Source organism: Coturnix japonica, chromosome 2, assembly GCF_054131305.1.
Source record: "Coturnix japonica strain WE chromosome 2, WE-NBRP24, whole genome shotgun sequence".
Lineage (NCBI taxonomy): Eukaryota > Metazoa > Chordata > Aves > Galliformes > Phasianidae > Coturnix > Coturnix japonica.
In genome coordinates, this window is record NC_140664.1 from 109098565 (window position 1) to 109112896 (window position 14332).

At 44.4% G+C, this 14332-nt stretch overlaps 1 protein-coding gene across 4 annotated transcripts in view; it reads right to left on the bottom strand.

Moving 5' to 3' along the window:
- CREB5 (cAMP responsive element binding protein 5) overlaps positions 1-14269 on the bottom strand; it is a 241291-nt gene extending 227022 nt beyond the window's left edge. For 3 of the 4 annotated variants that reach the window (XR_014943626.1, XR_014943625.1, XM_085540547.1), the window contains exon 1: positions 11911-13105. Coding sequence is in view for 1 of the 4 variants with exons in the window: in XM_085540547.1 (XP_085396673.1) it covers positions 11911-11913 (3 nt within the window). In the remaining 3 variants the exon portion in view is untranslated. Of the gene's footprint in view, positions 1-11910; positions 13106-14136 lie in introns of those variants that run through there. The other variant, XM_015853850.2, reaches the window with a different exon arrangement.
- Between the last annotated feature and the right edge of the window lie 63 nt (positions 14270-14332).

A 14332-nucleotide genomic window follows, 5' to 3' on the forward strand; every position in this document is an offset into this window, starting at 1 on the left:
ATTACTGATGGGAAATAGCACCCTCCTGTGCTTCCACCCCTCTTCCACATCCCCTATGTCAGTTTTTTCTCTTCACCTACCTCAACTCCCACTACTGAAACACGCAGATAGCCCTCTTGCTCTGATACATGATGTTTCCTGTTAGAAACACCACAGAACCCTGTTTACATGTCATTTTGATGACTCTGAACTCGGGGGATTTCCTTACATGCGTGCCACTGCTCGTGTTCATGCAGGGTGCCCAGGCAGACCATTTGCTGAGAACATTCCCTGCTGTGTGGGAGTCATGACTGCCTTTCCTCATAGAGGCCTGGTACCATGATGCTCCAGAGGGAATATCTACATTTGAAGAGGAAAAGGAATAGGAGAAGATGAGTGAATCCTGCTAGGGCAGGAGAGTTGCCTCCTCCCTACCCAGCACAGTGACTGGAAGGCAGGTGCACTCACGGGTCTCCTCAGCAGGATTCACATAGGTGGGATGAGCCAGCATGGCCCAGGTTCTGGTAAGAAGCCTAAACTCCTCACAGGCCACAGGTCTCAGCTCTAGCAGATGCAAACAGAGCACACCCTCAGCCACCACTCGTGTCCAGAGAATGGCAACGAAGCTGTGAAGGGTCTGGAGCACAGATCTTATGAGGAGCAGCTGAGCAAATTCGGATTGTTCGGTCTGGAGAAGGGGATGCTCAGGGGAGACCTTATTCCTCTCTATGGCTGCCTGAAAGGAGGTTGTAGAGCAGTGGCGGTCAGCCTCTTCTCCCAGGTAGCAAAGATAGGGTAAGAGGTAATGGCCTTCAGTTGCCTCAGGGGAGATTCAGGTTGGATATTAAGGGGGGATTCTTGTCAGAAAGAGTGGTGATGCAGTGGCACAGGCTGCCCAGGGAGGTGGTGGAGTGCCCATCCCTGGAGGTGTTCAAGAAACATGGAGATGAGGCACTGAGGGTGCCTCACGTGCTCAGTGGGTGTGGAGGGGATGGGTTACAGTTGGACTAAGGTGATCACAGAGGTCTTTTCTAACCCAAAGAATTCTATGAAAACACCATATCCATGGTAGCTGGGCCAAGCAGGCCTCTCGTTTCCAAGTTTCAAAACAAAATGAAAGCAAAGATTTTGGACCGAAAGCCCTGGAACTGTTGGTTGTTCCTTTTGTTTGTTTGTTTTCTCAACACAGAAGGGGGGTTGGGCACCTGTGAGTTTCTCAACTGGGGGCAGATTTGTAGATGGATTTTTCATCAGCATAGAGCGGACCCTCAAGTGGGTACCTCAGAAAATCTGAAGTACATTTCAATTGAGCTGTATTCTCAGTCAGACTATACACAAATAAAATTTAACAGTCAAAATCTTTTTCTACTCAGCCACCACACCCATAAGGACTTGTTGAGCTTTCCTAAATTTCTTTGACCTTTAACTACTGCTCCAAGCACTCACTCCCTTTGTATTTACAGCTTCAGAGCCCTCTACGCCTAACCAGGAGTTTGGTGGTACAGAGGAGAGGCTTTGCAGATGCCCTGCTACAAGCGCCAACTAGAACTTGTTTTTCAGGGATAATTTACCCATTTTCTACACTCTTGCATCTACCATTTCTTACACTGTTAGTATTTGAAAATCTTGAATAAAAGGAAGCATGAAAGCAGAAGTGAGGAGAAAGAGAAAGTGTGTCCCCTTTTGGTGTGAGACACTGACACACTACAGCCTCTGCATCCTTTTAGTCTGCAAAATTCTACATGGAACTCTCCGTTAAGCCAATGCACAGTTTTACAAAGATGAGCAGCTTATGGACAGTTTATGGGAAAATAAACAAAGGAAGCACATATACGCTCTGTCAGATTGTGAATCAGACGTCATTCATCAACTGTATGTTAGATCAGATACATAACAGGGTAAAGAGAGGAAAGTAAATCCTTTGTACTTTGGTAGCACTCTCAAAGACCTCCACAAAACCAGAAGGCCTTGAGAGAAAAGCAGATCCCACCCTATGGCCGTGAGACCCAGCTCTAACTTGCCTCTTTGCCAGTATACTGAAAGTTAAAGGGTGAGCTGGGCAAAAGGGAACATGCTAAGACACTCCCATATATAAGTTCTTAGTGAACAAACTTTTGGGAGGTTGCTGATATGGGAAACAAACAGAACATAAGGAATTCTAACATGCCAAGGAAATATCTTCTACATCTTGCATACAATGTGCACCTTTGGACACTCTCAGGACAGTTATCATGCCTACTTTCTGCAGAGGGCTCAGCCCCAGCCATACTCATACATGAGTCATGTGGCAATCAGTTCCCATTACGTAAATCAAATTTAAATGCTACCCCAGACAGAGCACTCCAGTCACTGACTGCATGTGATTAATCGTTCGACTCTGGATAGAAAGTGAAAGCTGTGTTAGCAACAAGTTAGTCTGGCCTTCAGTGTTTGAGGTGAGAGGAAAAATCTTTACGATTTACTGTTAAGCCTCTGATAAGGTTTTTTTGGCCCTTTTTTTGTCGTGGTTGTCTGTTTGCATCCAAAAGGTACACTAGCAATTTTTGTAGGTTCTGCATGTACAGAAATCATGAAGAAGTAAGCTACGGTAAGCAAATGACAGACCCACCTTAAAAAATCACCTCCCTTCATTGACAAGGAATGCCAGACTAAGATATTTCAAGGCACCCTAGGAAGATTTCTCATTCATTTGTAAATAAGCACATACAGAGAAATCAAGAAGCCATTTTTTTAAATGCTATTTTAAATACATTTGAATCTGTCTAAACTCTCCTGCACTATTTATCAGCTTTTATTAATTAATTTGGGAGAAAATGTATTTTCTCCGATTTCTAAGTTTTTCTGTGTCAACTGAAAGGATCTTACAGTTACTCTCTTGACAATGTGAGATTTTGCAATCTTCCCTCCCAACCCTCCCCAGTCATTAAGAGGTAGATTTTGCATCTAAATTTGGGTACAGAAATAGACAAACTCCAACTTCTAGCAAGACATGTAACCAAATAACCAATTCACCTCTTCCAGCAGCAAAAAGTCATTAGCATCGGTCATGAGGCTCAATTAAATGGATCACACAAAACTAATAGCCTTAAATCCTGTTACACTTGAAGCTGACAGCAGAACTCTTTCAGATTCCAGAGGGTCCAACAGTAGTCAGTGACCTTGACAGAGGAACAGCCTGGAGCTCTGTAATGCCTGTGGTAACTGCTTTCCCAAGGACATACCTTATCTTCATATGCTCATATCCAACCATAAATGTGTTTTCCTCATGCTTTAGAGGAGGTTCCTAAGCTGATTTGCAGACAGTGCTGCCAGAAGAGATGGACAAGCCACTGTGGGACTCCACAGCAGCCTTCTAATAATGCCTGCCTTTACAGGGGCTGACCTCTTTTCACCTTGTTAAAAGCAGTAAGTAGTAAGTAATAGATCTTGTCAAAGGTTACTCTGTAGAATAACCTCTGGAGATATTAGATAGAGGTGTCCAGAGAAATACCACAAAAAGGTGCTGACAAGGAAACCAAGGGGATTATGATTAGGAAGTGTGAATAAGCTAAGGTTTCAAATATACTCAGATTTTGGTTAGAAATGCTGGAGTACAGGAAGGAAATGTTCTACATACCATCAAGCCACCAAAAAGCACACTTGAAAAGACATGTTAAAGAGCCATCGCATGGAGATTAAATAATTCACTTGATTCAAGAAAAGCTGCAAGAAATGCAATTTCACACTTAAGAATAACTAAGAGTTTCTTCTCCAAAAGACTTAGACACCTCATGATAAAAATTAAGAGACTAACTTACAGAACAATAAAATATAATACCTACAAAATGTAAATTGCTCCTTTATTGCCATTTTGATCCATTTTTTGAATATTCAAATAAATCTAACCTCTTAGCAGAATTTCCACCAGATGCTAATTCCCAATAATACCTTTCCACTTCAGACACCCACTTTTCCTCTAAAGTTGTTAAAATAGAAGACCCTAAAAACCTAAGACAGCAGCATAACCAAGAAAACTATTCACTGAGCTTCTACTCCTTCCCATCCACAAGGCACTGACCTTATCTTTGGCATCTGCTGCTGGCTTTAACTCAGGATGAGATGGGGCTACAGTAACTGTGCAGCCCAACCTCTTCTGCACAGACAGGAAGAAATCTCCTCTGTGTTTAATCTGGGGCTTGGCAAGAGAGAGGAGGTTCTCTCAGCACCTTACACCCTGGAGGCCATCTTACACATACCATAGTCTAAGCAGAAGTGGTCTTCAGGTGGACAAGGAAGCAGAATTTCAGTGGGCACCAAAAGGATCATCCTTTTTACCTCATGATATGCAGCGTGCCAAAACCACACTTCATCACAAGCCATACTCACTATATTTAAGCTATCTGAAGCCAACTTAGAAAATTCAAATCTGAAAACAAACAAAAAATCTATTTTCATGACTCATTTCATAAGACAGTCATTGTATCTCTTACTGTCCTCATTATAAATTAATTTGGCATTAATTACAATGCTCAAAATATTTCTCCTCGTCTTATTCTGGCCCTAAAAACTTTGAGTCTGCTGAAAAGCATTTGGCTGACAGTGCATGGACTAAAAACTGAACAGAAAACTGGAAGACTGACAGCCTAGAAATAGGCTACCCTCATAATTCGGGATGCTAGCTCTTTGGCAAGGAAAAAAACATATAGAATCAAACAATGCAGAAGAGGAAATACAGAACATAGCAGCCTAACTGCTACAGAGGGAGCAACACTTTCATAGTGTTTCAGTGTGTATCCTGCAAGCCTCACTCAATTTAGATAATCCTGTAAGAGGTTCAAGCGTATGGCCACAGTACTGCAGTAAAATGAAATATCTGGAACCCCTAAATTTTTGGATGTTAGTAAGTTCAGTGACTCATCTGGGATTCATTGACTTCAAGTGTTTATATTATAAAAATAATAATAATAAAAAAGAACATTACTGAGGAAGGAAAAAAGGGAGAGAATATGTGCATTTACTTTTCCCAACACCTATATGACTACATGTAACTGTAGTCATTACTCACAAAGCTGTTTAATTTACATTGGGGACTGTAAAATCATCCTTGACGACATTAAAGATGACTTTCAATTGTACAAAATAGTCATCTGTGTCCTTATTTTCCATAACATAACGGAAGCCAGAAACGTTTCCCTCCAAAGCACCATTTTTGCATCTTTAAGGTACATGCAGAATATCAGCTCTTGATGCTTGTTGTGCTGAAGGACACCTTGAAGGCTTCACAATTAAAGCACGCACTTTTTTATTGCCCTGTTGAAGAGATGGAGAGTACCTCAGTGTCTAACAAATAAAGCTTTCTTTTCCCCCAAGAACTTGCTAGAGTTTGAATTAACAAGGAATTGAGTTTCATCTCAGCAGTCTCTCTAAACCTAAGAGAAAAAGGACCTGATGCCACCAGTCCCCAGTTGCCCTCAGTGCCCATTGACATCAACGGAGGTTAAGGAAGGTCCTCATTTGAACTGACACGGCACCTTGCTGAATCAGTTGCAATCCCCTTTCCTTCCTTCGAGCTAAGAATTTTTTCTACTCCCCATCTGATTTTTATTCTGCTTTGACTAGAGATAAAATAAATGTAGATGTTTTGATGCCAACACCGTCCCTATCAAATTATATAGTGACTTCTCCTGCTAAAACTTGTTTGTTTTCACACCATCATTGCTGATGATCTCAGCACAGCAGCGCTCCGAGAATAATGGTTTAGTCAAGTGCAAAGCCAGCAGAAGGAACATAAAACAATGTCTGCTTATATAGGCCCTACATAAATAGTGCTTTTTAAAAATGTTTGGCAATGAAATAATAGTTGTGGTTTTGTTTCATTTTTTTATAAATTAACCTCTGGATTGTTAAGGGTGCAGAGAACCTTTCCACACCAGAGCCAGTTGTAAGGCCCGAAACTTTTTATTGCATCCTCTTACAAAGGTGACAAGCAGATGCTGCCTGCCTCATGCCCTTATCAAATGAGGGTGGGCCATACCCCACCTGCACAGCTTCAGTGGGGTCAATGGAGCAGTATTGATTTCAGAAGTTTCAGAGCTGACCCCATATATCCTGGGTCACATTAAGAAAATTGAAAGCAAGTGTATACCATTAGGGCTTTGGGAGGGAGAGGGGGGAGAGGCGCGGGTTGTGCACTCAATGCTGCCTGTTTACCACTCTTTACAGTGTTTTTCTTGGTCAGAATTCCCACTTGATGAAGCTTTTAAAAAAATCAGAATGGCTCAGGATGTGAAAAGATTTTTCACAATTTTGGAAAGACTTTGTCTGCCCTCGCTTGCAGGCTGTGAACAGTGCCAGATGCTGAAGTGTCCTGTGCCTTATTACCAACATTCTTAAAACTAAGGCACTTCTCTGTCTTCCCATTTCTCCACCAAACCCCCACCCCCCCCTCTCCACTCTCCTTTTTTTAAAGAGAAAGAAAAAAGCCTATAAAATCCCACAGGCTGAGGTGTTACTCCCAATTGACAGCAACACAAATAAGAGAGAAAAGGCCCATCAGCACTGGAATTCAGCAGTGCCACGTCTCACTGGAAATCTTGGTGGGCTTTTCCCTTGTGTTGTGCAAGCCCAAGGCCGGAGCGGTGACTGTCACAGCCAGCGAGACGCAGACAGATAGATGATGGAGAGTGCAGACTGCGCACCCACACATAAAGCTCGTGAGAGGAAGGAGAGCGCACGGAAGGAATATTAATTGAGAGCAAAATAAGAATTCTCAATATCCCCCCCTGCCCCCTGAAAAGTGGCCGCAAGACAAGGAGAGCTGCAAACACGTTCATCCTGGGGAAAGAGCCGCCCATAACGTCAGACCGCTGCCTTGGTACTGGGATCAGCACAGCGCACAGCCAATGGGCTGCATGCAGAATAGACCCCAGGAATCTAATTTTCTTCTCAATGAGTGTCATAACTGCCTATAACTCCACGTTAGCAGAGCTGCACCAGGTCTGTATCAGCGTAAGTAGAAAATTAGGTTCTGCTGTGATCATTTATTTTTACCCACAAGGGTCTGATTCTCCTCACCCAGTCAAACTCTTCTGATCTTTTTCACTTGTCTAGATAAACTTGTCTTTCAAATATTCACATCACAACAGCTAAATTACTGCTTTCTCTCACTCCTTGTGTTAAACCAGCAATTACTCAAATTTTACCCATTTCTGTGCTTGAGACCATATACTGCTTCATTTGCACTGGGTACTAAAAGGGCAGTACAAGGACTTTAGAAAGTCTTTAAGTTCCTACGTCATTCATTTTTTTCCTTTACTGCCTTTTTTAATACCTTTCCATCGCACAGCCAGTAAAAAATCCCAAACACTGACCTCATTTAACAACAGGCATAAGATAACATTTAAGTGCTACACCAACACACTTAAGGATATAGAAGTGAGAAAAGAAGGAAAGTTCCTTAACTTGTCTTTAATTGCAAAATCTATTCTTTTCACTTATTGTGCATATTGCCTGGGAAATGAAGGAAAGTTCTATGGATTCAGATCTTGTCAACCTTAAAAAGAAAAACTGCACAAATTATCACCAGCAAGAGGAGATGTTTTGCTTGTAGTTGTTGATTTCTAAGCCACAAAATAGGATGGTTGAGAAGCTCACAAAACCTTAAAAAAAAACCTCTTCACTCTAAAACATTCACTGAGAAATGAAGTTAAATAGCAGGTAGTAAAAGACAGCCCTGAATAAAGCAATTGATTGTATTTTCCATACCCCATTGCTCAACTTCCAGTTTCTGCAGGTTAACATGTACTTCCATTCCAAGAACAAAAGTTTCCTATGAGTGAGGTGTTCTCATTCCTAGATTTCTGACATCAACAGTGCTCATTTTTGGGTGAGCACATTCCAGGTGCTTTGCCATCACATGCTCAGGGCACCTTTGGAGTTCCTGCCGGGCTCCTAAAAGTGGCAAACTTATTCACTGATCTGACCAAAACCAGGCCAAGATTAAACCCACTGGCCAAAATCATTTGAAAGTAAATACCTTTGAGGCAGGGTCTGGTATTCACAATAGGTGAGGCAAGCTCCTCACCTATTCTATTCCTATTCTCAACTATTTCTATTAAATACAAAGTTTTTCTTAAGTTAAATAAGAGGAATATTTGGACTGGGAATAATGTTAAACTAGTTCACACAACACTGAGTTACTGGCAGCTGGTTTGCAGTATCACTGCACAACAGAGCAACCTGGTAAGAGTATCACCTGTACCTTGGAGGGCTGCTTTGCTTTCTTAGGCTAGGTGCTACTCCATGGGCAACCAGCATGCCAACTCTGCACTCCAGAACTGAAAGATTTAAAGCACAATAAAATTAAAAATACATACAGAGTGCGATATGAAAACATCTCCATTTAATGCTTACTGGTGTAGCCGCTCCATGCAACGCATCCCAATCCCAATCTCCAATCGCGTTTGTTGTGCTGCAGAGCCCCCTGTGTTGAGCATCAATGGTAAGTAATGTTACCTACATTTAGATAACTCATGACTTAAAACCAGGAACCACTGGTCAAGGGAAATTCTCACCTTCAGCAAAGTAGCTCCTGGATACTTGTGAACATCTCAGAAAAGATGGCTCTGAACAACGCTATGCTACATGCAGTGAGTAACTGAAGGCGTAAGGCCACAAAGGAAATGGGCAAAGAAGTCATTTCTCCCTCCAAATAAGAAAAAAAAAAATTGCCCTAATTAAATAAATTTCTCTAATAGTTATTGTATTAGATTTAGGGAGTGAGCTCAACTGGCTTAAGCTCAGCACACTCTTGGACAGAAAACTCCAAAGGATACAAATATGCTGAGACGGTGAGCGAGCCCTCCAAACACGTGCGGGACTGTTCAGGGACGGGGACACCCAAAGACAGAGACCTTGGTGAGAAGCTGAGAAGGGGGCATGTAAAGAAAAACCTCTGGGAAAACACTGCAAATGAAAATAAGGCAATAGAAACCATTTGTAGAGTTTATGGGGGCAGAAAGCTGAGGGTGAGACCAAACAATGCCCAGATCCTGAGTTATTACCAGAGCTCTCGGAACCCTAGTAAGAGTAATGAAAGCATTCAGAGCCAAAGAAAAGCAGCACTGACTCCCGGTTCTGGCAGAGGCAGCAGAGGATTTGTAGTATTTTCCCCCAATTAAATTTGAATCTCCTTCTTCCCTCCTTCTTCTAAAGATGTTGCCCTTTCCATCACCCACAGAGTGCAGCATCAAGGCTGAACCCCGCACCTTCACATCCCCTTATAGAGAACGGTCTCACAACGGCAACACCAACTGCCTCAAAAGACAGATTAAAAAAGCAGGACACCTACACAAACAGCACTAATTGCAACATTCGGAGGCATCTATTTGGAAGTTGTGTGCAGCACTGACTTCTGGAACAAATTCTCAAAAAAGGGGGGATGGAAACGAGAACCAAAAGCAAAACATCTTTTAAGCTAAGGAAATTGTAGTAAGCTTTCAGTGTTTTACTTTGAAAATCCTACAGCCTTCAGCAAAATCCTTGGAAAATCTCCCCGTGTTTATAAAATAGCATTCGATATCACCATCTAGAAACCTACAAAGCAGTGCAAGCAACCCTTCCGAAACTCTCGAAAGCCAAATAACAGCTGCATTTCCCATGTGGCAGCTAATAAAAGAAGTGCTGACTCTCCCCAGTTTTAATTACAGAGTAAAATAACACATGAATGTAATATAGTAGGCACAGTATTATTTGAAAGTACGGGGGTTGCCCCTTCAACCTGAGGCACGACGTGAGCAAACAGTGCGCGGAGCAGCAGAACAGCTCCTGGATGCAACGGGGCGCAACAGCTTTCTGCTCCAACAAGTCCTTTTATTGCACCCCTGACATAATTGCCGTGTGTACGTTGCGTGTGCTTGCTATGTGCACCTGAGATGACTTAAATTGTTTCTTTGAGTACAACAACAACAACAAGTATCTCCATAGCAGCAATTTGTTTTCATGTGTCCAGTCTACAAAAGCTGATTACTGCATTTATTCCTGCAGTATGGCTCACGTTCAAATGCAGCACGGTAAGATACTGTCTGAGATCATTGTTTTGTCTGTATCAAAGAATACTACACCATCAAAATTTCAACTTAACGCAGTAAGGCAATTTTTAGAAAGAGCAAAAGTGTTCCCATAGTTCTTACTCCAAACTGTTGCATTAATTTCATGATAAACTTCAAGCATTTTTCAAAGCCCCCCAAACAGAGAGGTATTTGAAGAAGTTTACTCATAAATCATCTTTTTCAAGGGGTGAACAGCGGTATGGAGGGGGCAAAGCAACAGGAATCGCTGTGAGGTGGTGCAGAGTGGCAGCAACACACCAGGCTCCCTGATCAGCATTGAGTGCCCACGACTGACAGAAACTATAAACACTGCAAATATTTCCACTAGGACTCACATGCATTCGTTGCAGTGAGAGTTTATGCATGAAACACTACACCAAATAAGCTCTCCTAATTATATATATATATATACTTATTAAATTGGTTAGTATGGGATGCCAACACCAAAACAGAAGAACTGCTTGGATGTACGAAGCAGAACTGCCAGACCTGTTGCTTTACACATGTATCTGTGATTCAAGCAGCTGCATCTACCAAGTATGGCTCTCCCATAACAAGTTGCAAGAAAAATCCGAATTTGTGGGGCCTGAGAAAATGTATTGCTTATCTCCAAGTGTAAATCACACCATCCTTAATTAAAAGATGCTTAAAGCTGTAAAAATCTTGTCCAGAAATATTTTTCTTTCAAGATGGCTAATAGTATATAAGGAAAGGACTAAGTTCTGAAAGCAACAGGTTCACAGAAAATCCCAGAAGTTAGCTAACGGTACAAAGTAGAGACAAGAGATGGCTAAGATTGAGGCTAAGAATGTCTTTGATTAAATTAACCACTTTAGAAGCAACAGCACCCTTGCAGGAGCTCCTCTAATACTGCAGACCCTCCTGCCTTGGTTGGGGTCTCAGATTTTTACAGAGCAGGCGGGTTGCTAAGTCAGTCTCAAATCATTCCGTGATACTCACTGATGGCAGGCAGGGCTCTGCCCACACAAAGCCAAAAGTTTCAGTACTTAAAGTTACCTTCCGAAGGCAATCTGAGATTTCCTCTGCTTTATCAACTCCAGAGCGAACTCCAGCTCTGCCAGAAGTAATCTCTTACAGAAGACCCCTCCAAAGTGCCTGGGGTAAATGTGAGCGGTTGCAGCGTATTTGACATTCTCAAAGTGAGGAAGTGAAGATCAAATGAAAAAGCACGTACTGCTCTTTCCCTGTGAAAGTCGTTCTGATAAATGGCATTATAAATATATATATAACGGCAAGCACAATATCGCTCCTATCTTTCCTATTCATCCACATACAAAGTTTGCTTCCCTTTATATAACTCAGCTTGAATTAGCAGAGGTAAAGTTCAATTCATTGAGGCTAAACTCTACGTGACTACTTTCACGAGAGGGAGAGGGTTCTGACCATCCAAAATGCAGAAAGCTTTAAAAATACCACAATTTGAACTTCTGGAAGAGTGCCACCCAATATCCGAGAGTGGCAAACGGAGCTTATTGCCTTTTATATGTGCTCTCATGAAACCTTCTGATTTCAAGCATCGGTCTGCGAGTCTCCAATCAAAACTGTAGCAACTGGAGACTGCAGCAGTTTCTTTTTTTTTTTTTTTTTAAGCCATAAACTCATTATTTCTATTTCCTGCTTCAGTCAAGTGTTTCATTTAAAGTTTTGAAACTTTTATGATCTCAGCAGATGCAAGCAAACACAAATCCCATTTAAGCAAATGGGACAAGCAGAAATGTCCCGAAGCCTGTGGGCAGCAGCAGGCACCGGTTCTACACGAGCCACGCACAGTACAGATGAAGGAGAAATCCTTGGTTAGTTATCATAGAAAGACACTCCTTACCATTATCTGCAGAGCACAGTCAGGTCCAAGCCGTTTTGTTCAGCCACCGCCAGCTGCTCTTTCTATTTAGTGACTTTAAAAATAAAACAAAAACAAAACCACCCCCCTTCACAGTGATAGCTGGGGGGAAACTACCAAGAGCTCTCAAGCTTCAGCAAGGAAGGCCATCAGAACGGGGCTTCGTTAAAGCGGGGGAAAACAGCACGGTGAGGAGTCAGGTCCCAGGCTGCAGGGTTTGCCCCTCTCCCTCGCTCCCCGTGGCTGAAAGTAAATGAGCCTAATTTTTCCAATAGCCTTTAACTCCCCAGATTAACCGACGTGGAAAAAGTGACTACAAACTTGTAGCGCTGTCTAGCCTCCAACCCAGCACGGAACCAACTTTGTGGTGAGTGCTGAAGGACACCTCGCAAGCTGCTACTTGCTGGGATCAGAACCCAGAGCAGCGCTGCGCCCTCTAGTTCGCTCCGCCCGTGGGAGGGATGGATGGATGGACGGATGGATGGACGGGTGGATGGATGGACGGATGGATGGATGGACGGATGGATGGGTGGATGGATGGATGCCGCGGGATGCGGGGCTGCGGCTTTCAAAGATGCCATTGGTTAGCACGGTGTGTTTTCTTTTTCTTTCTTTTTTTTTTTTTTTTTTTTCCTTTAATAAGGTATCACTACTGAGATAATCCACATCCAGTGGATATGGGAAAATTTAGGCTATAATAGCGCGGCGAACTTCTGCATCCATCTTTCATTTACAAGATAAAAGCAACTTTTAAATTAAAGCTCCCCTCTGCTAATAGAGCTTATTATGCCAGAGACGGGACTGATTTTCCTAGAAAGTTGTCCCTGTGTGCATGCCTATTATCTCTGCTTTCCCCCTTCCACTAATGAGCATTTATCTAAAGAGCCCGTTAATCCTCTGATGCGTGCTTCTGGTCAGAGGTAACAGTTTGAATAAAACCACTAATCACTTATCGCTAATCACCGATCATTAATCACACTTCTCCCCTGTGCTTTGCGACCCGCGCAGCTCCCCTCGGGATTAAGGAGTCACAAATAAGGATCTCAGCCATTTCTCTTAAAGAACTTCCAGCTTTTGAAAACGGCAACCGCATTCACCGCATGAAAGTTACAAAATACCAAAGCGACGACTTTCAACGACACTCTTCTGCTGAAAGCCGACCATCTTTCACCAACAACCCCCCCACATCTCCCCCCCCGCCCCGTCCCCGTGATTTAGGCGGTGCGCTTGCATCCAGCCTTCACCCTCCGACTCCCAATTCTCTTTCTGCGCGGTTTCTGGCTTATTTCTGCGTGACACTTTCTTACAATAAACTTTTTCTCCGCCGCTGTTCCCTGACGCACTGAGCTCTGTTCGGACGGGGAAGGGCCGGGGAACGGCGCCGGGCTGGGGGGCTCTGGGAGCCTCGCAGTGAAGCCCGGAGATGCCGGTCCGCACTCAGCAGCCCGCTCTTCCCTCTCGAACTTCCCCTAGCTAAGCACCGATAAAAGAGGGAAATCTCATCGGGCTGCTTAGCGCGCTCCAAACATCTCTCTGGACTTTAACATAGGGACGTTCCTTTATCCTTACCCCCGCCTCTGCACGACGTCTCTCAAAGAGAGAGAGCCCCGGAGATGAAGGATCACTCACCGTACCGGGACATAAATAATAGAGCAGGCAGAGTTTAGCAAGTATTCCCCTTACACTCCCGAAGCTCTGAGCGTCCTGCAAACTTCGCTGGGAAGAGAGGGCAGCTGCGGGAGGCTGCAGCGGGGGGACAGCGCATCCCAAGCGGAGCAGCAGCGCGGCACCGACCCTCCGGCAGCAGCGGTGCAGCGGGCTCTGAGCCCACCGGAGGGGCTGCGAGTCCCGGCAGCTCGACTCTCCCGCAACTTTGCGAAGCGACGGGGAAGCTGTCACAACCGGGGAGCGCGGCGTTGCCCGCGCCCCTTCCCCATCCCATCGCACGGCATCCCATCCCGCAGCATCCCGCTCCGTGCCGTGCCCTCCCCGAGCTCTGCCCCGTCCGGACCCGCTCACGCTCCTCTCCCCGCACCGTCCCGGCGGATCAGCGGAGGCGGCGGCGGACACCGACCCGTGCGGCACCCGGCGGCGGGGAGACGCGTCCCCAAGCTCGGGGCTGCCCCTTGTCCAGCTCCGCAGCGTTCGCTCCGTGCCGCTCCGCTCCGAGCTCTTTCCCGGGGCAGCCCTGCGTTTTTAGCAACTTACCGCCCGGCGCAGCGCGGCGCGGCGGGGACGGGACCGGCAGCGCGGCCGGAGGAACCACGTTGGACTGAGGGAAGGTTACAATACGTTCTATTTAGAGAAGCATTACATCACCCTCCGTGACGTCACGTGGGATTCCTGAACTTCTAAATCATTGCAGTCCGTGCCGGGAGGGAGGGAGGGAGGGGGGGGTTTGCCG